At 43.1% G+C, this 23,457-nt stretch overlaps 1 protein-coding gene and 1 long non-coding RNA gene across 23 annotated transcripts in view; one reads left to right on the plus strand and one right to left on the minus strand.

The window, feature by feature from the left end:
* Window positions 1-20,594, minus strand: part of 1700020N01Rikl (RIKEN cDNA 1700020N01 gene like) — a 133,155-nt gene extending 112,561 nt beyond the window's left edge. For 20 of the 22 annotated variants that reach the window (XR_010062833.1, XR_010062830.1, XR_010062824.1 and 17 more), the window contains exons 1-2: window positions 20,474-20,590; window positions 20,143-20,378 (exon numbers count right to left, since the gene is read on the minus strand). Coding sequence is in view for 1 of the 22 variants with exons in the window: in XM_039099244.2 (XP_038955172.1) it covers window positions 20,143-20,326 (184 nt within the window). In the remaining 21 variants the exon portion in view is untranslated. Of the gene's footprint in view, window positions 1-983; window positions 11,868-20,142; window positions 20,379-20,473 lie in introns of all 22 variants that reach the window. The other 2 variants (XR_589885.4, XR_001835578.3) reach the window with 2 other exon arrangements.
* Window positions 14,763-16,803, plus strand: LOC134484974 (uncharacterized). Its single transcript, XR_010062837.1, has 3 exons — window positions 14,763-14,889; window positions 16,140-16,256; window positions 16,605-16,803. It is a non-coding gene; the product is annotated as an uncharacterized LOC134484974 (long non-coding RNA).
* Window positions 20,595-23,457: the final 2,863 nt, after the last annotated feature.

The following is a 23,457-nucleotide window of genomic DNA, read 5'->3' on the forward strand; positions in this document are numbered from 1 at the left end:
TCCAGGCCAAAGCGCTACTGGCGAAAGGTCTGTTGGACTGTCACACTTCCTCCAACGACTGTAGGGCCAAGTCATGAGTGCGGCCTGGGTAAATACTTGAAAAATGGAAGTACTCACCATTGTGAAAGCTTTGCTGCAAGCACTATTGCAGTCTTCAAAGCTCTGACCCGAGGCACAAAGAGCTTCCAGTTGGGTTCCAGCCACTGGTTACCAGTGGGTGGTGTTGAGTGTGAGCAAGTTCTAACCCAGACCCATGATATACAGCGCCACGCAGAATGCAAGCAGAGAGTCAGCCGTGCATTAGTGGGCAAATCCAGGATGATAAACCTGAAGGTTTTAAGTGAACTGAACTCCCATATAGAACAACACTACCTTTTCAGAAAAAGAAGCAACCATTTGACCACCCAGAGATGCCTTAAAAAGTTTGCCTGTAAGGACCAGTGTCTTGACTTTCTTATTTTTACTTGCCTTGTTCTCTGTAGTCAGTCTACAAGCTAGCTGAAGCTAGTTTTCCGAGAGTTAATAACATTCCCCATGTCAGCATGGAAAAATTAATTACTGATATAACTGCTCAGAACTTTGTGTATACACCAAATCAAATGACGTAGTCTTAGTGTGATGCCAAAATCCTGCTATATATCTGGAACACTATATTACCAGTACAGCTAACATCTGAAAATCTTGAGTTAGGCAACAATAAAGAACAGACTAAAATCTAATGTAAGGAAATGAATTGATGTTATACTTATATGTAACTGGCATCCCAAAAATGTAAGGTCAATGTACTTATTCATTTTAAATATACAAGCAAACTCAAAACTATTTCCAATAAATCCTGAATATGTATAGAAGAACTCCCCATATGCCTTGCATGGAAAAGGTATAATGCTAACTCCACACACAGAAGAGGGAATCACCCGCAGGAGAAACCTTTTCTAGGAAGCGCCTCCCAGCATGCTGCTAAGGTCAATGAGGGTCTGAACCTGATGAAGCTCACGTGTGCGACCATCTGACTTTCCGTACAGATGTGGAGCATGCTCAGGGCGAGCCATAGCTTCCTCTCAACTCCGGGAACGTGAGTCTAAGGACGATACAGGTGTTGGTGATCGGAGTGAAGCTGAAGAGAGTACGTTCCGTGGTCTTGAGGAAAGACAGAGCAGGTGCCAGGGTGGAAGGCTACACCAGACACACACAGAAGCAAGGAGGGGGAGGAACCAAGAGGTTGTAGAAAGCAAAACTGACACAGTCATCCTTTCCCAGAATTCAGCAAAACTCCTTAAGATACTTAGACATTTCACTTGATAAGCTTGTAATAACAGAAAATTTTAATCAGGGTGACTATCTTGAAAAATTCATAGAGGGAGTATATTTAACTTTTTAATAGCGAAAACAAATTGCAAACAATTTGAATTTCAACAACAGGGGAATGTAAGTCATATAACATCTTGGAAGGGAATGGTATATTACATATACAATTATACTTCAGGAAAAGTTTTTATTAATGAGGAAAATATGTGGTTTTCTTAAGTAAGGTGAGAGCTATAAAAGCATATTAACAGTTGACTATAAATATGGATATGCTAGAAAAATAGAATTCCCCCCTTATCCACTGGCAAGGCCAGGTCCCAAGGCAGAGACTGGTCTGATGGCTCTTAGGAAGATCACAATAGGGAGCTGGTCCTTAGAGACTTCCAGTTCCCTTTTCTGAGATCTCTGAAAACCAGAATTAAAAAGATTAATTCCGTTGAACGCGGTGGCACATGCCTTTCAACCTTAGCACGTAGTAGGCAGAGGGAAGATAATCTGTGTTTTCAAGACCAGCCTGGTCTATTCAGTGAGTTCTGGGGCGGCAAGGGCTACATAGTAATACCATGTTTAAAAAAAGAAAAACGAACAATTTTTATAGGTGCCAAATGAATCTATCAGTGGCACCTTCTTAGCTCCCAGAGTAAGTTAAAGTTGATAAAACATTTGAGAAAGGAGGGCCATAAATGAATAGTCCCAGTGTATTACTGACATCATCACCTCATTAAAATGAATTTTTATACCATCGGAACAATGTTAACGATTGTGCAGTTTAAATGAAACATAAACATACCATTTAAATCTGGACCATCGCTAAGGAACACGAATCAAAGGAAAACAGGCTAAAGGAAATGCCCAGAGCTTTCCAGGCTCCTGCCACATAGATCTTTCACCTTTATGTACAAAACCCGTGTTCCCACAGATCTCTGGAGCAATAAAAAATGTACTGTACATCATGAGCTGACTTGCTATAAATGTCGTGAACTGTGCAACCGTGGAAGGACACCTGCTCTTCGTACAAAGGACACAGACAGTGGGGCTGGGATCCAAAACTAAGAAGAGGAAGAAGTAAATAAGGACACTGACCCAGACAAGGGTTGAGTCAGCTGGGCAGCCTCAGACAGAACAGCCCTTGCATTGCTTAAGCTACAGGGTTCACTTGCTCAAAACTAGAGGCCATAGCCACGTAGGTGGAGGCCAGGGAAAGACTGTTCCGTGGGTTAAATGATGATTAACCTTGGCGTTCCAAGTCACCCAGTCCTCCAAGGAGAAGACTGTAAAAGACCCAGACTGTTTCTATTTCTGCGCTACTGATAGGCTCAGCGAAAAACTTCAGACGTTTAAGACAGAAAGAGCGGCATGCTGACCAAGCACAGGCACTCATTCACTTACCATTTCCACAGGAGCCTCTTGCTCTTGCTGGCTACATGGCCTGATCCACAAAGTGGTGTTAATATCTACTTGGCAGCTTAGTGGAGCAAAAGAAATACGCAATGCAGAAGGCCTGGCACACAGCAGGTGTCTAATGATGCTCAGGTCCGTCTATGCCTCCCTTTCAGCACCTTCTCCAGGTACTTGTCTACGTAGTCACTACCTAAAACACTCGGAGAAAGACCAGGAGCACAGAGAGGAAGATTTTAGGGAGCTCAGATGTTATAAAACCATCCCAATAAAAAGATCTCTGAACCTCTGCTGTTTACTTCTACCCCCAGCCTCTGTGTGTGTGTGTGTGTCTGTCTGTCTGTCTGTCTCTCACTCTGTGTCTCTGTCTCTCTCTCTCTGTGTCTGTCTGTCTCTGTCTCTCTGTCTCTCTCTCTCTGTGTGTCTCTGTCTGTCTCTCTGTGTCTCTGTCTCTGTCTCTGTCTGTCTGTCTGTCTCTCTCTCTCTCTCTCTCTCTCTGTGTGTGTGTGTGTGTGTGTGTGTGTGTGTGTGTGTGGTTACTAGATTGTTCAAGTGCAAGTTTTTCCTGCATGTGTTTCACATTCACTTTTGTATTTGTTATTTTTTCTATTAAAAGAATTAAGGAAATAGTAACAGGAAATAAAAATCCCTAGGCATCTTTCAAAAGATAAAAAAAAATGAGATCTTTAGGACTTTATTATGATTGCCTGAAGAGGTGGCTCAGTTTCATGGAGCTAATCTGTGGAAATAAGTAGGCCAGAGGAGACTGACAAGAAATATGACTGCGCGCAGAATGCTATAGCTGTATCCATCCTGTAAGAACAGCCACACTGCAGACTTACTCATCTAACACAGGCTGACTGCAGAAATGTCACGTGCTAGGCCGGGGCTCTAACCATGTGCCAGGACCACATGAGTGTCATGGGTTTCCCTCAAGACACTAATTGCACACAGCCATTGGGCAAGGACCACAAATGACCACACTTCCTAGCTATATTCTCCTTTTCCATTAAGTCTCACTGTCTGGGACCCATATGATACTTTACAACATGCACAACTTTCCAGAATGTAATGAGATTGAGGTAATGATGATCAGAGGCCCTAAGAGTGATGGTCAAGTCACATCTGCAAACAGTAGGGGCAATCCCACTATGTGAGACCAGTCCTGGGACAGCCACTTGGAGGAGGAAGGTTTGCTCGCCCAGTCTGAGACATCTGTGTTCTCAGTCCCTACTGTGGTTTGCTAGTGCCTGTTCCTACTCAAACTTTTACGACATTCACAGCTGCTCTGTTCCCCTACGTCACAGCTAAGGAAGAGGTGCTCTGTAACACCTGCCAGTTCCACAAGGCAGACTTTGTTACAATGGTCAGAAATGGACCCTGTCCCCATAACACTGAGGTAATGACAACTACCAATCCTTTAGCAAATAGCGACTGCCTGGACTGCCAGGACTGGTGCTCCCAATTCGTTTGGAATGAGAGTCTTGCTCTGTTTTGGGGAACGTGTACTATCCTTTCTTTTTAGCAAACATTTTCAAGTGGATGTTTCACTTGAAGAAACAACTGCTTTAATCTAAGATGAGAAACAGGAGAAATAATGTTCATAAACCTAGAAGTTAATTATTCCTCTCTGTTGTGTGTGTGTGGGTGGAGGGTGTGGGGGGACAGAGGACACCTTTTAGAAGCCAGTTCTCTGTCCACTGTAGGTTCCAGAGACTTGTAGGCTGGTGTGGCAAGTTCCTCTACCTGAAGAGCTATCTTACTTTGGTCCCCAAAAATTATAGATAGAAAAAGAAGTGAAAAGAATTTTAAAAATACTACTCATGACCAAGTGACAGAGGGTGTAGCTTAGTGGTAGAGTGGTCAATACCAAAATAAAAACATGAATGAATTAGCTAATTAGAATAAAAATACCCCAGGTGCCATGGCTTCCTGCAGAAACACTGCTGATAGCCACGTGTCTTTCTGCTTCTGTGCAGGCACACACGGATGTGGTCTGCTGACTGGGATGGAGGCACAGCTCACCCCAGTGTTTCTCCATTATCATTTCTAATGGCAGAGTCGTCTCTGCTCTTACGGGGTCTATTTAGCCAACGGAGGCCCAGTTTTGTGGAACCTGTATACAGACTGTCTCGGGAGCTTGGGCTTTATGTGATCTCTCCCTGTCTAGGTTGTCTTGGAAGCTCTGATTTCCAGCATCAGTGTGAGTCTGAGCCTCTGCTGTTCCCAGAGGTAGACATTTGGGAGTTAATTAGGCCCTGGAGTCAAACGACATCCAAGTCACCTGATGTCACTTAGATAGGGAAAACTACAGCCTATGTCAGAACCTAACTTTCTTCTGACCAGAGAGATGCAAAGTATGAACCTTAAGAGCACATTTTCATTCACTCAGCTAGTATTTGTGCAGCCACTGGTGGCATGCCAGGGTCACTTTGAGTCATTCAACTCTCCAGCCTTATGGAACTTACACTATGACAGATTCACAATCTCAAAAGGGTAAACCAAACAAGAGAGCAGTCTGGAGTTCTCTTGTCACAGTAAATTTGGTAGAAATTACACAAAACCAATGCATGCATATCTGAAGCTACCACAAAATACTAGAGTCTCCTGAGTTACCAAGTCATATGATGTATTCTGTTACCAAGTAACCATTAAATACTGTCATTAGAAGAAGCACTTCCAAGAGACAATGGTATCTAGAACAGTCAGACTCCAGTCTTAGTAATCGGATAAAAAAATACTAATATATTTAGGATAGTAATTTTTATGTATAGAAAACCTGTTCCCTGTAGTTTTGGAGGAAATGTGCCCAGACTGTAGATGACTTTAGTTTGGATATGACCCATCTCCAGTTATAAAAATAGGAAAGGATATCCAAGCAATCGGGCTACGTGTAGATCAAGTGGGAAGCGACTATAAGCTAGTTGGGGGGTGGAGTCTCTACTGGTAAGGGGACACCTGGGTCACTTGTGCGATACTTATGTGCTCATTGGAAAGAAGGTGTAGGTTCATACTGAAGATTTATATAATTAAGTAAAAATAAGAGAAAAAACAACAAAGCTAAAGAGGAATGCCTACAGAAATTAATGCTATTTTTTCTTTAAAAAATAACACGATCTCTCTCCTCCCCCCTCCGTGTGCAGGCATGTGTACACACAATACACCCGGACATGTGCTTGAACAGACATACAAACGTGGGAATTAGTGTCGAAGACAACTTGCCTAACCATATTATTTTGGATGTATAAAACGGTATGAAATGAGATTCTTACTATTTATGCAACGTGTCTTTTCATGACGACCATACATTGGCTCACTAATTTTATAAGGTAGGAAATCTTAAGAAAGTATGAAGTGGGTCAGGACTAAAAACGTCATTCAAAGCATTTTATTGTGATATCAACTGATATCTTCAGAGCTCGGATTGTTTACAAAGATGAGGGCATTAGATTTACAAAGGACCAACAATCTGAGGATAAGAGCCTAGTCACATCAAAATCTAAGTACTATCATGGCAAGGATAAAGCTTCCCTCTGTAAGGCTTGGCGTCTGAGCATAAGTCTCAAGAGTCAATGCACGTGTGTCCTGTCAGTGAGCTGCATCTCCAGCTCTTGGAGACAGGGTCTTTCTATATAGCCCAGGCTGGCCTTACACTCAGGGTCCTCACACCCCGGCATTCTGGATGCTAGGACCACAGGCCTGTGCTGTGCCACCACATTTCCCTTTCTTGTCGGTGGTGACAGAGTTGCTGTTAGTCCACTCAGCCCCAGCACTCGTGCCTACCCCTGCGCTTGACATCTGAAGCCCATGACACAGTCTCTCATGCCTGTGACTTGGAGATTCAGAAGAAACTTCTAACTAGAAGGCAATTAGCATTGCATGGGCTGTCCTAAAAAGTCCCCATCCCCACTGCTGCCCCATATACATATGCACCTTTGACGCTCCTGCTCCTTTTCTGACACTGGGACTTTGGAGCTGCTCCTTCAAGACTTATTCTTTGAAATGGAGCCCTCCAAGCTTTGGTCATTAGGAGACCTCTGAGAATCAAATCAGTCCCAACAGCCAGCTCAGGGCTCTTGGCTAAGCACAGGGCCTTCAATAGTCAAACTGCAAAGCCAGTCAACTTCTGCTCCCAGAGCTCGCTGCAAACCATCTGTCTCTGCTCAAGTGAGTGCTATTGGGAAACATCAGGACAGAAGTCAGGATCCAAAAATTCAGAGTCTAACTGACTCTCAGTGTCTAGGCTCAGTGCCACAGGCAATTCTCCTCAGGTGGCCTGCCAGGCTGGCCATCTGAATGGCAGGGAGCCCTGGGCAGTGGGGGAGACAGAAGGGCATGAAGGATGGGGGTAGACAAAACAAATTCATGTCAATCTCCCACAGTGCAGGAAAGAAAGGGGGAGGCACTTGCAATAACGTGTCATTGACAGCATCAGCAAAAGATACCGGTTGGCTCTTATCCACAGATTTCCCCATCCAGCTGCAGGGTGAGTGCTTCAGGTCCAAAGGTCTTCTGCAGTCTACACTGCTGTCCAGCACCAGTATCCACCACAGTGGACTCCACTGGGTTACAGGATGCAGTTTATGGACTATTAAGAAGAAACATTCCGGGAAAACATATGGTACCCATTCCTTCTATTTCCCCTGCACTTAAAAAAATGAAGACAGTTAATTCTTATGCTCACGCTGTCTTGTGGGCCAGGATCATGCTATTTTCCCTTCACGGTGTTTATAATTGACATGGTGCAAGAAGCTGTGCAAGGAAAAGAACGCAGACACTGTCCTGTAAGAATTGCCAGATATCTAAATGTGAGACCGAAGCGGAAAGTAAGACATATCAAATGCAGGGCTCATTTTAGGGATGAGCAGGCGTTCCACATAGCTGTGTGGGAAGCCTGAAGCAAGCTGCCAATCAATGTCTCTTCATGATTACTTAGCAGGGAAGGAAGAGAGGAGAACGGAATCACGTAGTGAGCTGAGCAGAGGGAGAAGACCTACTGGCTTTCCCAAATATGAAGAGGTAGGAGTGTGAGGGGGCAGCCCCCATTTCTGGCTCTCCCACCACCTCCATTATGCTGTCCCTTTCCCTGATAACAGTCTGTTAATTATCCATCAAGCATTCATTCTCTAAGTCAAACAACCCTAAGATGTGTCTGATTCCATGCTCCTAGGATATGTTTAATGCAAAAGTGGCTTTATATTAAAAATATAAAGACCTGGTGGCACATGTCTTTAATTCTAGCACTAGGGAGCCAAGAAACGCCTATTTTGAAAAGTCAGTAGATAGATAGATAGATAGATAGATAGATAGATAGATAGATAAAATCAAAACTTAATTATCTAATCAGATCACTGAAGATAGTTTGTGTTTTACTTTTAAATTGCACCCAAGGGAGGAAATGGCTTGTTGTGGAAAGAGCACTCACCTGAGAATTGGCTTTCCCCTACTCAAATCCCATTTGCCACTCAGAAATTCTGCAACTGTGGATGTCTCTGCCTTTACTCTCCCCCACTGAGATGAGTGAAATAAGTCACCTTACCTCCCCTTACGACTTGAGGAGTTTGTGTAGAAAATTTTCAGTGAGGACTAAGATTTTAACATGTTGGTTATCCTGTGCCAGTCCCCATTTATCTATGTTGTCCTATGGACATGGTGTGCCCACTGTCCTCTTGGGACTACCAGAAGCTGTAATTACCACAGGGGGACTACCCAAGGTTGAGACCATTAAGGTTCCACCACAGAGGATAAAGGGGCGGAGCTTTAGAGACCCTGTTCCTACCAGGGGATTTACAGGTAGCTAATGGTTGCTTGAAGGAAGACTGTTCTTTGGTGGGATGCTCACTCCTATGTCACCTCGCTCCTCTCCTGTAAGTAGCCATTGCTCCATGCTCTCACAAGTAAGTCCAGTGACACTCGGTTGTTTCTTTGGTTTGTCCTTGATGCTGCAAGTGAAAATCTCACTGTGTTCCTAGTAATGGCTTATGGGTAAGTCCATGGTTTTACTCACTCGCTTCAGGGAAAGTTCACACAGTTGAGCATCAGTTGCGCGACAGGATAGCTTTCAAAATCAGTTGTTGTTTGAGACACTCTGTGTGCCTGGGAGTGTGTGCTGCACTGGGGAATGCCTATCCACTCTATCGATTTGCCGAGAGTATGGTTCTCAGCAGTCCCCATAGCTGGAGAGCTTCTAGGGAAGGCAGCTCCATGCAGATAATTTGAAAAATGACAAAGATCTCTTCATTGCACACTGACTCAGACACCGTCTGGGTCGCTGTGGGGAGATGCAGAACTACTTCTAGTGTTAATTATCTTATCCACAGACAAGATGGTGGTGATGTCCACACTGAATGAAGCACCTTAGTGTTCAGTACAGCACCTGAGCAGCACGGCTCTGAGGGATACATAGCTCTTTGGGTGCAGAGAGATCAGGTTCAGGGGCTTGTTTAATTGCTTCCTAAATCTGTTACTATTTGAAAGTCAATTTCTCTTAAGCCTCAGTTTCTTCCTGTGAGAAATGGGAATAATTTACTCCACATAGCCACTATACGTGAGGCATCTAGCACAGTTCATAGCAGGCAGTAAGGACTTGGTAGGATTATAACGGAATGCAGAACTGGCCTTAAATAAACACAAGGGCCTTTACTCTTGTTGCTAGAAATAGTATAAGTGGTAACAGTAATCCACCTAGAGGATACAGTGTTGTTACACAGACAGGAGCTGTGCTCGTTTTCCATGCAAGCAGCAAAGATTCCACAGGAAGTGCAGGATGCATGTGCAGGGACAAAGTGTTCAGAAGGAACAGTGCCCCACCACAGAGGGCAGATGTGTTTTCACATCTGGAATCACTTTCCCCAGTCTCCGCCCCTACGTCTACTAGAAGACAGGATGATAGGAAGCCCAATGCTACAGGATTGCTCTGAGGTGTAAAGGCAATGATGCTTAGGAAGTGTCCCTCAGTGTTAGTCCTACAGCTGCTGTAGTCCATTCCATTAATGGTGCTCTTATTTTTATCACGCCTGTAGTCACTTCATGTCTATCTTATTACGTGCCTCTCATGTCCACGCCTGCTCATCGTCTGTCATCGGCGCATCTAGAGAGGAGAGCTGTGTCTCACTTTAAACTGTGTCATTTGCTTTTAATGGTGACAGTGACAATAATCACAGTGAGACATTGCCTTAGTCATTTGCTTTACATACTGTTTGAGAGTTAAAAGGCTTCTGCACAGTGTGGTACTTATAAGCATAGCTGGTTCTCCTCATTATGCTGGACGCACAGGCCTCCATTTTCTTTCTCATGGTCATGCTCAAACACCCTAATGACACATAGGGCATACTGTTCACACAAGGCTTCTCATGACAGAATGACTGGCACAGCCTTACTTTCCTAAATAGTTTGCTGATTCACTTGTTCCATTTTTGAACACCAACAGATTGGCACTGGTGACATCTGCTAATTATTTGCTTTTCCTCGTGACTGGCATAGGACTGCCATCTGCAGCAATCGCTGTAATATGATCAGTGTGAGGCTTACACCGCCCGGTCCACGACCAATTTGCAGTAATGAGTAGCCTTGTCTATTTTTCTGTTTCCCCTAGAGGTATCATTATTTATCATGTGTTGGAAACACAGCTTCCAGAAGTTCAGCAAAAACCTAGTAACACCTAACTGCAGGAGGAAATCTCACTCTGTTCCCAGCAATGGCTTATCAAGTCAGATGGCATTGACCTACCAGTCACATAGTTAAGATTCCAACGTCTCTCTTCGGTTGTTCCCTACCCATGCTAGTAGGGAAGCAGCCTTGGAGGATGCTGAGGACCCTATTTCCTATACTGTGTGTCCCCTTTTAGTCCCTGAGACTAGAGTTAAAGATGTTGAGAAATCCCCTGAAATATGTTTTGCTGCTGTTTGTACACCGTCATCTTGAGACTTCACTGACAGGTTAATGCTGCTTCTTTAATTCAGAGTACATTAAATTATACCTAGAAACTCACTAAGAGATTGGCTTGTTTGGTTTTGTAATGCTTCAATAAGATTAGAAAGGCGATGGCCTCCAAACATGGTATGATTTCATTCGCTAATTCCTCATTCATTCAACGTGAAGGTCAAAGGTCAAAGCTCACAGACACTGGGTTTATTTTTTTTTTTTTCACCATTCAGTGGTTTACCAAAAGAAATGTAGGAAAATGTTTCCTTGCCCCCTAGTGCACACAGCCTGCTACTGCAAACAATGACTTGGCTCAGGGAACTCATCATGGCTAACTGAATGATTAAACTGTTATTCACTGAACGTGCCACATGTTGAAATGGAAGCCCCTTCAAGGGTTTCTTTCTGTTCTCATCTCCAATTCTTACACACAGTAGGAGTACAAAGGTCTATCTCTTAGTGAATGGATGAGCTCGAAGTTGAATAGACCGATATTAAATGTGGCCATTTTTCTATTAGGTTTTCAGTCAATCCCAAGCTAAGCTTGCTCTGCAGTATAATTCAGAGATCACAGAATGGGGGAAGAAGGGGTGGGAAGGAAGGGCAGGATGAATCAGGAAACACTTCCATAAGCCTAAGTATAGAAAGAGCAGGACTTCTTTCTAAAGCCCACTTGCTTGTCCCATTCGACTTATAATACTGGATTTTCCTCCAACACTCTGTCTGCACTTTGGACAGCAGCTTAGGTGGTAGTCAAGCCACCGTATTACCTGACTGAGCATGAGGGCCTCTGTAGTTCTGTTCTCCATACTCCTACCCTGGGCGTAAACTGTAGTTGTGACTTTCCTTTTACAATGGAAGCAAAGAGCACACACAGATCTGAGCCCATTGTCCACTGTCACACAAAGGTTGACAGCCAACCTGGATCCTCTCCAGAGCAGCAATGGAGGGAAATCCCCAGAACTCCAGGCCTTCTGGTAGTTTGCGAGGCTTACAACTGACCACAGCCCGTTGGTTAAAATGACAACAATAGACAGTTACCTCTGTAATGTTTAATGGGGAAAGATAGGAAAATCCCTGAGGGCTGCTCTGAAGTTTTTCTTCTTGCTTGGTGCAAGAGGAGTGTGGACTCCTTCAAAGGCGGAGCAGAGAGTCCTTTCCCTACGGATCAATCTCAAGTCCAATCAACACTGGAGGCCGTGGGAGGTCCAGACAACACAGGCCACTTCTGCTAAAGCCTGAAATGTGAAAGGAAATGCCACTCTGCACAGTCAGTATTATGTGTAAGCCTTCCCCTCCCTATCTGGAAGATATCAGTAGGGAGGAAAGACTGAGAAACAGAAACCATATGCAAATTCCATTGGTTTAACAATACAACGAATGGTTTCTTACTGAAATCCTTTTGCCAAGTATTTAAGATTGACAGTGTACTGAGTTTGGTGGTCATGACATAATAAAATGAAGCCCTCGGTCTTAGGGACTTTATATTTCGAAAGCAGGAAAATAATAGAGTTTGGTCAAGACACAGACAGGAAAACTCCAAAGCCTAACAAGTTCTGTAGGGATGGAGTAGCGGGACAGAGTGAGTAGATGGTGGTTTCAGATCTGTGCTGTCTCCTGCAGTAGCCATGAGCTACATGTGACTTAGCACATTTAAAATGTTGCTAGTGGGGCTGGAAAGGTAGTTCAGTGGTTAAAAACATTTGTTCTTGTGGAGAATCCAGGTTTGGTTTTCAGGACACGCCAATGTGCAGCTCCAGTTCCAGGGATCTGACACACTCTGCTGACCTCTGCAGGTACCAGGGCATACCCTGCGGACATAATACACGCAGGCAAAACATTTATACACATTAATAAAACCTAAAGATTTCCCATCACTAGTCCAGATTGAGATGTGCTTGCTTTAAGAGATGGTCAGACTTACTGTGCAAAACAAAAGAATACAAAGTATCTCCTAATAGTGTCTTTAACAAGGCAGGGGGATGGTTCAATGGAGAAGAGCATCTGCCATTCAAGCACAAAGGCCTATATTTGAGACCACTGCATCCACATAAAGCCAGCATGGCTGTGCATGACTACACCCCCAGTATTAGGGAGTGGAAGCAGGTAGGTCCCTAGAATTTGCTGCTAGCTAAAGCAGTGAGAGACCCTGTCTCAAAAAGTAAGAAAGATGTGCAAAAGGATATGTGATGTCCTCCTCTGGCATTCATGTGACTGCAAATGGGCACACACATGTGCATGCATGCACCTGTGAGCTTATCGTGCACGCGATTTCATACTCAAGTCTTGAGAGAATACTATTTTAGATATATTGGACTAAGCCAAAATATTACTGAATTATCTTTTAACAATGCAAATGTTGCTACATAAAGCCCACTCATGAGACCCACCTTATACATTAGATGACAGCATAGCCAGGGAGCACTACATGTGGAGGTGAGAACACATGAGAAGAGAATGGTCATGTGACGGTCTAGGAGTCCTTCATGGGTAAGATCATTTGTAAAGGGGGTTGGGGATTTGCTCAGTGGTAGAGCGCTTGCCTAGCAAGCGCAAGGCCCTGGGTTTGGTACCCAGCTCCGAAAAAAAAGAAAAAAGGAAAAAAAAAGGATCATTTGTAAAGAACCGGAGGTGGAATGGCTTGAAGAGGAGGTGGGGGTGGGGGGAATAGCGTGCCTGGACAGATGGAGCAGAGGCAGCTGAAGAGAGAGGCCCTGAGGTAAGGAGTCTGCTCACTCAGAGCTTTAGCTGTTATGACCACAAGCTGCAGAAGCAGATTTGCTTCTGGGCAGGTATGCAAAATTCAGTATTCAACATGGACTCTCTTATAAAATACCACAGCAGAATTCACCTAGAATATCTCTATGCCAATGAAGCTTTAAACTGGAAGATGCATTATTTAAGGCCAGCTTCCGAGGACAGACATCCCCCATCTTGGCCACACTTCTTAAGCCTGTCCAAACAGCATCACTGACATTGGTGGCTTAAATGAGAAGTCACTCGTGATCTTAGAATTTGAATACCTGATTCCCAATTGGGACTGACTGACTGAGGAGGCTTAGGAGGTGTGGTCAAGGAGAAGAAAGTTCATCACTGGGGCAGAGGGCTGTGAGGTTTAAGAGCCTCTCACCATCCCCAGTTTGCTGTCTCTAGTTCTTGTTTGTGGTTCAAGATGTGAGCTCCTGGCTGCTGCTCCAGTTATGGCTGCCTGCTGCTATGATTCTCCACACTAATAGTGATGTCTCTGGAACTGCAACCCCATAACTAACCCTTCCCTCTTTAAGTGGCCTTGGTCAAGGTGTTTTATCAAAGAGACAGGAAAGTAACTGATACTGAAGGGAGTCCAAGTACACCTGCAATGTGTGTGCATGATCTAGGAGATAAAATATTGCAGTTAGTCCCTCTTACCTTATGAGTCTATCAAGTATAAATAAAATTTTTTCTTGGGCTACTTCTAGAAGAAGAAACTGGACATAGGTTTTCTCCCTTCTCAATGGAGTACTAAGATTGTACCAAATCACTTAATGGCCTCAAAGTCAAATACAACTTGTTCTTATATGCAGATCCTAGCTCTAACTTTTCTATAGACATAGCTAGATGGGATGAGTGTGGATGAAGGACATGACAGTCCACAGAGGTTTTTGGTAAGGGTGAGGAGAGTAATAGAACTCGTGACATGGATGTGGAAGGAATAATACCAGGGACAGAAGGGTACAAACACAGACCGACAGAGATGGTGGGAAGGGCAGAGAGAATACTCTCTTAAAGTTATTACAGTGACTTAAAGTTATGTGTGAAACTTCAATTTTAAATATTGGGAGGGACACTTTGCTTACGCATTTAACATTATCCAGGAACACTGTCAAGATTGTGCTTAGTCTAATTCCAACTCAGTCAGTCACTGAGATATGAACATCACAACCAAGGCAAAGACCTTGCTGCATCTGAATCATTGGAAACCAGTGTGTGGCTGAGACGGCTGGGTTGCAGGGCTCAAGTGGAGTTAAGAGCAAACCAGGTATAACCTTTTTCTTTAAGGTTCTTTAATCGCTGATGTCACAGAGGGATGGGCTTTACCTTACACTGATGCTTACAATGCTGAACTCACAAACAGTGCACAGACACGCCTAGAACTTAGATTTAGCCTTGTTGAGAATCTAACAGTTGAAAACTTTCCGATGTGCTAAATGTGCCCCACACACATCAGCATCTTGCCTTCTCAAAGAACAAGACTGCACTTAAGCAAAACAAACAAGACTGGTAAAAATCTAAAGTTAGAATGTACAAATATTAAAGTTCTTGGTAAATCTTTTTTTTTTTTTTTTTTGGTTCTTTTTTTCCCGGAGCTGGGGACCGAACCCAGGGCCTTGCGCTTCCTAGGCAAGCGCTCTACCACTGAGCTAAATCCCCAACCCCTTGGTAAATCTTATTGTGAGATTAGTCAATACCACAAGGGGGGCTCAAACCCTATAGTGGTGTAATTAATCCCCCCTAGGAAGTTTCCTAGGGGAACTATACATAGGCGAAACAAATACAACAAACAGGCTTAAAACACCCAGACACCCAGACTCCCAGACTCCGGTGGGTGTCTCACTAGTAACCCCTCTGGCTGATGCCTTACTGTAGGTTCCATGGGTGGGGGAGAGGGATCCCTGTACTCTAAGGTGTCTTCTGGACACACTAATTACAGAGTCTGAAAAGACAGTCTCAAGAACACTGACTGACATTCACTCTCACAGTAAGAGGGAAAGCTATACGGCTGAGTCTGCATTTCCAATGCAGTGACCATTCCTACAACCTTTGGGTTCAACCAACACATTTACAGTTTTGTCCCCCTCTCCTCAAAGGTTGTGAAGATAGCAATAACTATGATAGAGGGGCAACTAAAGTGGAATTCAATCCGCTTTACTCACAATCCACAACTTACGGGTACTTTGAGAAACAAACATGATTGGCAATTTTGAGAATTTGGGCAAGTACAGGAAAGACAATTGCCAAGCAGAAGCTTTGCGGAGTCTGTTTTATGAAGCCTACTTAAAATGCAATCAAGCTGAGGTCTAGAGCAATTAAGTCACTTGCCAAACAGTAACCCAGTGTAGGAGTAGCTCAAGGTTGTGCTCTTTCTCCTCCACACTTCACACGTGCATGTCTGTGAAGTAAAACCGAGTCAGAACACTTTGCCAAAATCAGTCTTGTGAAAGCCTTAATGGAATTTCCCAAGCATATTGCATGATGTGTTCTCCTTTACTGATATAAATTGCATTAATTGTGCTTATGAAAACATGAATAATTAACGGGAAGATACAGTAAGGAGCAAGCATTCACAATGGAAGGAAAACCCTACACCTACAGCAAGAAAGAGTTGTTTATTGGCCTTCTTTTCCTCTGTGTGTGTGTGTGTGTGTGTGTGTGTGTGTGTGTGTGTGTGTGTGTGGTGCAGGCACAGAGTTGTGGAGGCCAGAGCACACGTGTCTCATTCTGTCCTTCTCTGCCTCTTTCATTTTGGACAGGCTCTGTTGCCCATCGGGAGCTAGGACAGTATCCAGTGCACTCCAGGGATCATCCTGTCTCCATCCTCCCCAGTGCTGGGGTTACAGGTCCAGGTGGCCATACCTACATGATGCTAGGTATTTAAACTCAAGTCCTCGTGCTTTTGTGTAAACCACTCTTATGTACTAATGTATCCCTCCATTTAAGAAATGGCCTCATTTCTTAAAGCACGCCAACCCTAAACTTTGTAAATATTCTCTCACACTCAAAACAAATACATGTTTCTAGGTAACTAATAATCAAATTCTAACTAAACAATTTCTTCCCCAAGTGCTTCCTGTTTTCTGTGTTTTTTACCTCTTTCTCTCTGGAAACCAAGGAGTCCGAGAACCTCAGATTTTTCCCCCTTTTGTAGTCTTACAGATTCCACCTCAGTAAATCTGGGTCTGATCTCATATTTATTCACTATATCCCTTCCATTTTAGGTGTGACTCAAAATCGGACTACTTCTTGATTTAACATGGTTTATTTCATGCCACCGATATTAGAAAATGCTAAGTCCTGTGGCATGGATAGGAATATTTCTTTCTCATAGACCAAAATGTCTGAAAGCAAGCACTCTCAGTTACACCAAGGAATCAGACTCTTGGATGGCAGCTCTGCCCACAGACCAGCTCCTCTTACAGTGGCAGAAGGCAGGTATGAAGATATCAAGTGTTGCCTGTAACCAATTTTAGCAGATAAGACCATCTCTCTTCAAGTTTCTTTTTCAAATGGAGAGGACATTTCCTAAAGGGTCCCTAAAAGGCTACTATTATATCTTACTGGTTAGAAATGGGTTATGGCTCCATTGTAAAGTGGATTCATCCTTGGGGCTCATGGGGCCTCTTTTTCTCTATGTCATGCACAGGAGGAGGGGTAAGAAGGAATCATGGTGGAAAAGTAGAATTCAGTTCAGAGACAGAGTGCATAGTAGGTTGGCAGTTAGTTGTCTCTAGTGTCCCCAGACTGATACAGTAAGCTCCATACTGTAACCTAGGTTCTAGAGTTTCTCCATACCTCTCTGCTCCATAGACTTTCTTAATTAATGTGATAAAACTCTGTAGCCTATCAATAGAGTGAAATATGACTTGGGAATTTAAAGGAATCATTTACTGATATTTTCAACAAAGTTAATTGATTAAAGTTATGTTTACAAACCAAAATTAACAAAACCAGGCATATACTATAACATTTATATAAAATTCAGCAGAGGCAAAATCAGTGTACAGTGACATAAAACAGAGCAATTTAAATAGACAAGGAATCACACAGGAGTAAGAGGGGAGATATGAAGGGGCATAAGGAGGGTGAAGATGTGCTCATTATCCCAATTCTATAATGGTGTCTATCACATGTGCATATGTGCTAAATGTCTGTAGTGGCCTGTGTAAGAATGGCCCCCATAAACTATATATTGGAAGGCTTAGTCACTAGAAAGTAGCACTATTTGAAAGGTTAGAAGACGTGGCCTTGCTGGAGAATGTATGTCACTAGGCATGGACTTATGCCAAGGCCAGTGTCTCACTCTCTCAGACTTTCAATCAGGATGTAACTCTCAGCTACTGTTCCGTTGCTGTGTGTGCTGCTAGGCTCTCACCTTGATGAAAATGGACCAAATCTCTAAATATAAGCAAGTTTCAGTTAAATGCTTTCCTTTATAAGACTTGCCATGCTCATGGTGTCTCTTCACAGCAATAGAACACTAAGACTGGGAATGCTGATTATTCCCTAAATTAAGGGACTAAAGCATTAGATGTTGTCATACCAACAATCCCCTTCACTGGGATAAACTTGGGAGAGGTTTTTGAGAAACCAACAGCCAGCAGTTAGGTCACAAAATTGGTTCTACCAAACCCCTTAGGCAGCAGTGTCAATTAGGCCAAATTAGATGTTGGACTATTGTCTGCCATATTACTGTTCTAGCTAAGATTAACTTTGAGTTCCCCATGAAAGGGGACCCTTCCTGAACGGTAGTAAAGGTCAACTCTTTTCCTAAGTCACTCTCATGTACTGAAAAGAACAGTACAAAGGTTTAGGTAGGACACAAATAATTACATTAAGTCACTGCATCAACAGGTCAATCAAGGCCAGAAATTCCAAGGGTAGATGATTTGGAGCCTGAAGGAATCCATTCCAGCAGTCACACACAGTCAAGAAACCTTGACAGTGAAAAACCTTTAGACACTTGCAGCTCAAAGGTTTCTTTTAGAAGCTATGTCATGTATTCACTAAAGAAATCAGGAGGAGGGAGTGAGGACTTCCAGCAAACTCAGACCCCTCAGTTCCTTCCCAGGAATCAGGAGGAAGTGTAGAGTCTACCTTTCCTGGGTATTTTGGAGGGGCTGAGGTAAACTGCAGAACTGAATGCAGGTAGAAGTCAGTTTCTGAAAAAACAAAACAAACAAAAACCCAAACAAACAAACAAAAACAAACAAACAAAAAAACAAAAGAGAGTTAAGTAGTGACAGATGACCCATACCCTGGGGACCAGAGTCCTCCTGAAAGCATTCTGCATGCACATGACTCAAGTAGGACACTTCTCCTCAGCAGACAACCAAGATACAGAGTTCAACTTCTAATCACCAGCTTCAACAGGAAAGTTATTACTACTAGTAACTACTTTGTGATTAATGAGATGTCAAACAAAGCAAGCATTTTCCAACTCTAAATCTCTCTCTCTTGCACTGTGAAATCTCTGGTATTAAATGGGCTTGAAAGATTCAACTCAAAGGTCATTAAGGTCACTAAAAGTCCTATACTTTCAAGGTATTTACTCCAGGTGAACTTTCACATGCTAAGCACACTGAATCTTCTCTAGAGTATTTGACATTTGTCAAGTACTTAAGGCATTACTGTTACGTGAAATCTGTTATTAGGGAAGTGACCACCGAAGTATTTTTCAGTCACCCAATTGAAAATTCACCCATTTGGCCTTTCTTGTGTTGAGTGAGGTAGGACGGACTGATGGAGGTTTTTATTCTGTCGTCAGTTTCCTAGTGTTATAAAAACGAGTTGATCCCCCAAATTCATCACTTAAACACATTCCGGTGGTGTGGCTTTTTCTCATATTCAACAATGGATGTTTTAGAGATTAAACTTTTACTAGAACTCTTGCATATTTGAGACCTTTTTCCACTGTGAAGTTACAGGAGTCTGGCAGGTAATGTATTTGCAACAGAAGGTTTTCCTATACCCATCACATTTAGAAGACCTTGATCCTGTGTGAAATTTCAGGTTTAGAAGCCTGGAGGTGTGCTAAATAATTTCATTTACACACACACACACACACACACACACACACACACACACAAACACTCTCTCACACACTAACACTTACCTACACACACACACTCTCACACACTAACACTTACCTACACACACACACACACACACTCTCTCACACACTAACACCTACACACACACACACAGACACACACACACAAACACTCTCTCTTACACACACACACAGGCTTTTCTTTGCTGTGAAACTGCTCATACTAAACAAATTCATTTTTGTGATTGAAAATTATTCTACATTTGTCCAGTGTAAAAGGTCTCTTGAACTTTTGGGTGGTTACATTATAGTGGACAAGCACGGAGCTGACTGAGCCCTTCTGGAACTTCTCTGATATGTGGGACTACAGCTCTCCACAAATGAAGGCTGGTCTTTTTCCCCTTCCAAATGTTGTCTTATGAGTCTACTGCCAACTTAACAAGCATCTCCTACCTATTAGACATTTTACATGGTCATTGCCCAGCAGGTTCTCCAGGCTAGATAACTGGTTAATTTTTTTTTTTTAAATTTTCTAACAATGTTACGGAGGTAAGCTCCAGGAGTGTGGAGGATCTGTTGAAGATGCTCAGCTCACACCCTTTATCCTCCACGCCCACCACAGGAGCAAGCTTAGATCTCCACCACCACGCCCTTGACCAAAGCTTTGGTTAATCAGGAATCCCTATTGGCATCTGTCACTGGGGTACCTGGGAAGGATTTGGAAATCGGAAGTCCCAGGGACAGCACAAGCGAGAAGTTCTCCAGCATCACGTTGTGGTACAGGAGCTTCTGGGCGTCATCAAGGAGACCCCACTCTTCTGCAGTGAAGCGCAGGCACACATCCTCCAGGCTCACATAGCTCTCGCCTTGGTTCACAGGTGCTTCTGCCATTGGGTCTGTGCATACGTGGAGGCCTAGCCGCTCAATGGGTTCTCGACCTCAGCTGGAAGAGATAAGCACAGATGACACACCGGGTATCCATGACACTACATCTCAGGAGGACACACTGAACACCACCGAGGGACACGGAGGACTCACCTGGGAGGCCACCTGTGTCGGGTCACACAGCCACACGCTGCAGAGGCCACCCACCTTAGCCCCCACTTCCAGAACCCTCACCAAAACCCTCGCTTTAACGGACATTCTGTGGTGACGTCACCGGAAATCCCACCCTACCCCTGCCATAGCGTGCTGCAAACCCCGGAGCAGCAGCGGTCCTTGCATGAGGCTTCAGGGAAGAACCACTGGAGACATTACAAAACCCATAGGTCTCAGCCTCAGTTCTAGGTGGGTCCATTCTAATTGTTGGTTATCTGAGACAGTTGATATGTATAATCATACTTAATCTGCAAGCAATGTGTCATACATTGCAAATATCAGAAACTATCCACTTTTTTAGAAAACGTATTGCAGTGTCTCGAACTTTTAGGATACTGTTCATTAATATGGAGAATACGAGAGTTTTCTGTTTTTTTATTTCTTCCTTTCATTGACCTTATAGGTTAATGTGGAATTTCCATACACACAGGGACATATTAAAACTCCGGCCTTATTCTACTTACTATAGGTATCTGTTATGCTTATGAAAATTACATTCGGGAAGATTTATCACTTCTAAGAAAGGACTCACTTGGTAGCCCAAACTCACCTCCGACTTACTGCAATTCTCCTGCGTCAGCCTCCTAAGTGCAGATTAATGGTGTGAGCTGTTCACACTGTAATACCCAGTTCATGGGACCCCCAGGGTCCCCAAATCCAATGCAAATATATGCGTCTTTATTTAAGCTCAAGCTTGGGCTACAAACCTTCCTGATGGAACAGGAAAGAGAGTGACCCCTCCAGGCCTAGGTGAAAGGGGTTTATAAAGGAAAAAAAAAACCGTAAGTGGGGGTTTTTAAGCCTTGACATTACATGAAAGGGTAAAGGAATGTTAGTCTCTTTTTCAGAGCCCAAGGGTGGGGGCCATATCACTTCAAGGACAGCAACGGTAGCTTTCTAGACAGTAGCTTTCTCCAAGGACAGTAACTTAAAATAGAGTTTGGAGGACAAACTGTTTTGTTGTTTTGGGTTTTTTGTTTGTTTTTGTTTTTTGCCTCTTTATTGACCATGTCTTTTAAAGGGCAAGTTAACTCAGAATGGAGTCTTAAGAAGAAAATGGAGTATATTCTGCTACCTCAGTCCCTTCAACACGAGGCTGGCTTTTAAAATGATAATTAGTTGCCCGATACTACTGAGCAGTTTGTTGACACCAATTTGGATAATCTTATTTTTCTCACTTAAGGCATTATTTTAGATAAATCTTTAGAATAATGGGTCTCATTGGCGGTTTCGTTCCTGTATATGTTGTGATATATTTTAAACATATCCTTCCATTACTATCTTTTGTCCCTGTAATAGTGTTCTATTGCTGTGAAGAGACACCGCGACCACAGAAACTCTTACAAAAGAAAGCATTTAATTAGAGCTTGCTTGCAGTTTCAGCGGTTTAGGCCATTGTTTTCATGGCTGGGAACGTGACAATACCCAGGCTAACACGGTGCTGGAATAGTAGCTGAGAGCTCTGCATCCTGATTTGCAGGGACAGCAGGGACAGTAGACCATTGGACTGGCTTGGGCTTTTGAAACCCCAAAAGCCCAGCCCTAGTAACACACTTCCTCCAACAAGGCCCCACCTATTTCAACAAGGCCACACCTCCTAATCCCTGCCAAGTACCAGCATTCCCTGATGATCAAGCATTCAACTATACAAGCCTGTGGGGACTATTCTCCGTATTCAAACCAACCACCAAGATCCCCTACAATTGTGGTTCCTTTCCTCTTCCCAAATAGTCTCCCTTCTACTGCCATTACCACCACCACCACCACCACTATTGTTATCATCATCATCATCATCATGCGCAGATTCTGCATGTGAGAGCAAATGTATCTTTCCCTTTTAGCTTATATGTATTTAGATGATAATATTCAGTTCTAATCTTTTCCTACAAGTGGAATAGTTTTTTTTTTTTTTTTTATTGGCTGAGTATTCAAACTGTACCATCAGTGAATTGAGAACCAAGGCTTGAGTGAAGTCATGTGATTCAGTATGGACAAGCACTTCCAGAGACACCTCAGTTTTTATTACCGTTTTTTTTTTCTTCTTTTGCCACCCTCACACGTGACTCCATAGCAAACCGCAGATGGAGCTGTGCTCTGTTCTGTTCCACTAGTTTCTTTGTGTGTTTTGCCAGAGCCATATTGTCTGTTCCCTTTTTCTTCCTACAGCTCTGCACTATAAAGTTGAATTGTGTGTTATAACACCACAGGTATTACTTGGGCTATTCACTATCCTATGTGCTTTTATTTGAATTTTAGTATTGTTCTATTTTGGTAAAGAATGCCATGGGTTTTAATGGGGATTGTGTGGGTTCAGAGATTGCTCTTTGTAATATAATCATTTGCACATGAACCTTTCTATCTTCTAGGGTTTTCTTCAATTCCTTTTTTCACTATTTTGAAATTGTGGTTGTAAAGGCCTTTCACAGCCTCATGTATTTCTAGGTATGTGTGTGTGTGTGTGTGTGTGTGTGTGTGTATGTGTGTGTGTGTGTGTGTGTGTGTGTGTGTGAGAGAGAGAGAGAGAGAGAGAGAGAGAGAGAGAGAGAGAGAGAACTGTGAATGGAATGTTTTTACTGATTTTCTCCATGACATGTTATGTAGGAAACAGGAAAGCTACTGATTTTTATATGTTGCTTTCATGTCCTGCTATTTCCTAGGAGTGTTTATTAGAACTAAGCATCTTTGGGTTGTGTGTTTAGGGTCTTTTAAGCATAAGGTGCATCACCTACAAATAGGGATGACATTAGCTTTTCTCTCCTTTCTGAATCCTTTTCGCTTGTCTCTCCTGCCTTATTCTTTTGGTTACATTTTCAAGCACTATAATGGGTGATAGTAGAGAGGCAGACACCTGTATTATTCCTAACTTCTGAGGAAATGTTTCTGGGTTCTCCTACGGGTTTTATTATGAAGGGTTATTTAATGTT

This window comes from Rattus norvegicus, chromosome 1 (genome assembly GCF_036323735.1).
Source record: "Rattus norvegicus strain BN/NHsdMcwi chromosome 1, GRCr8, whole genome shotgun sequence".
Classification (NCBI taxonomy): domain Eukaryota; kingdom Metazoa; phylum Chordata; class Mammalia; order Rodentia; family Muridae; genus Rattus; species Rattus norvegicus.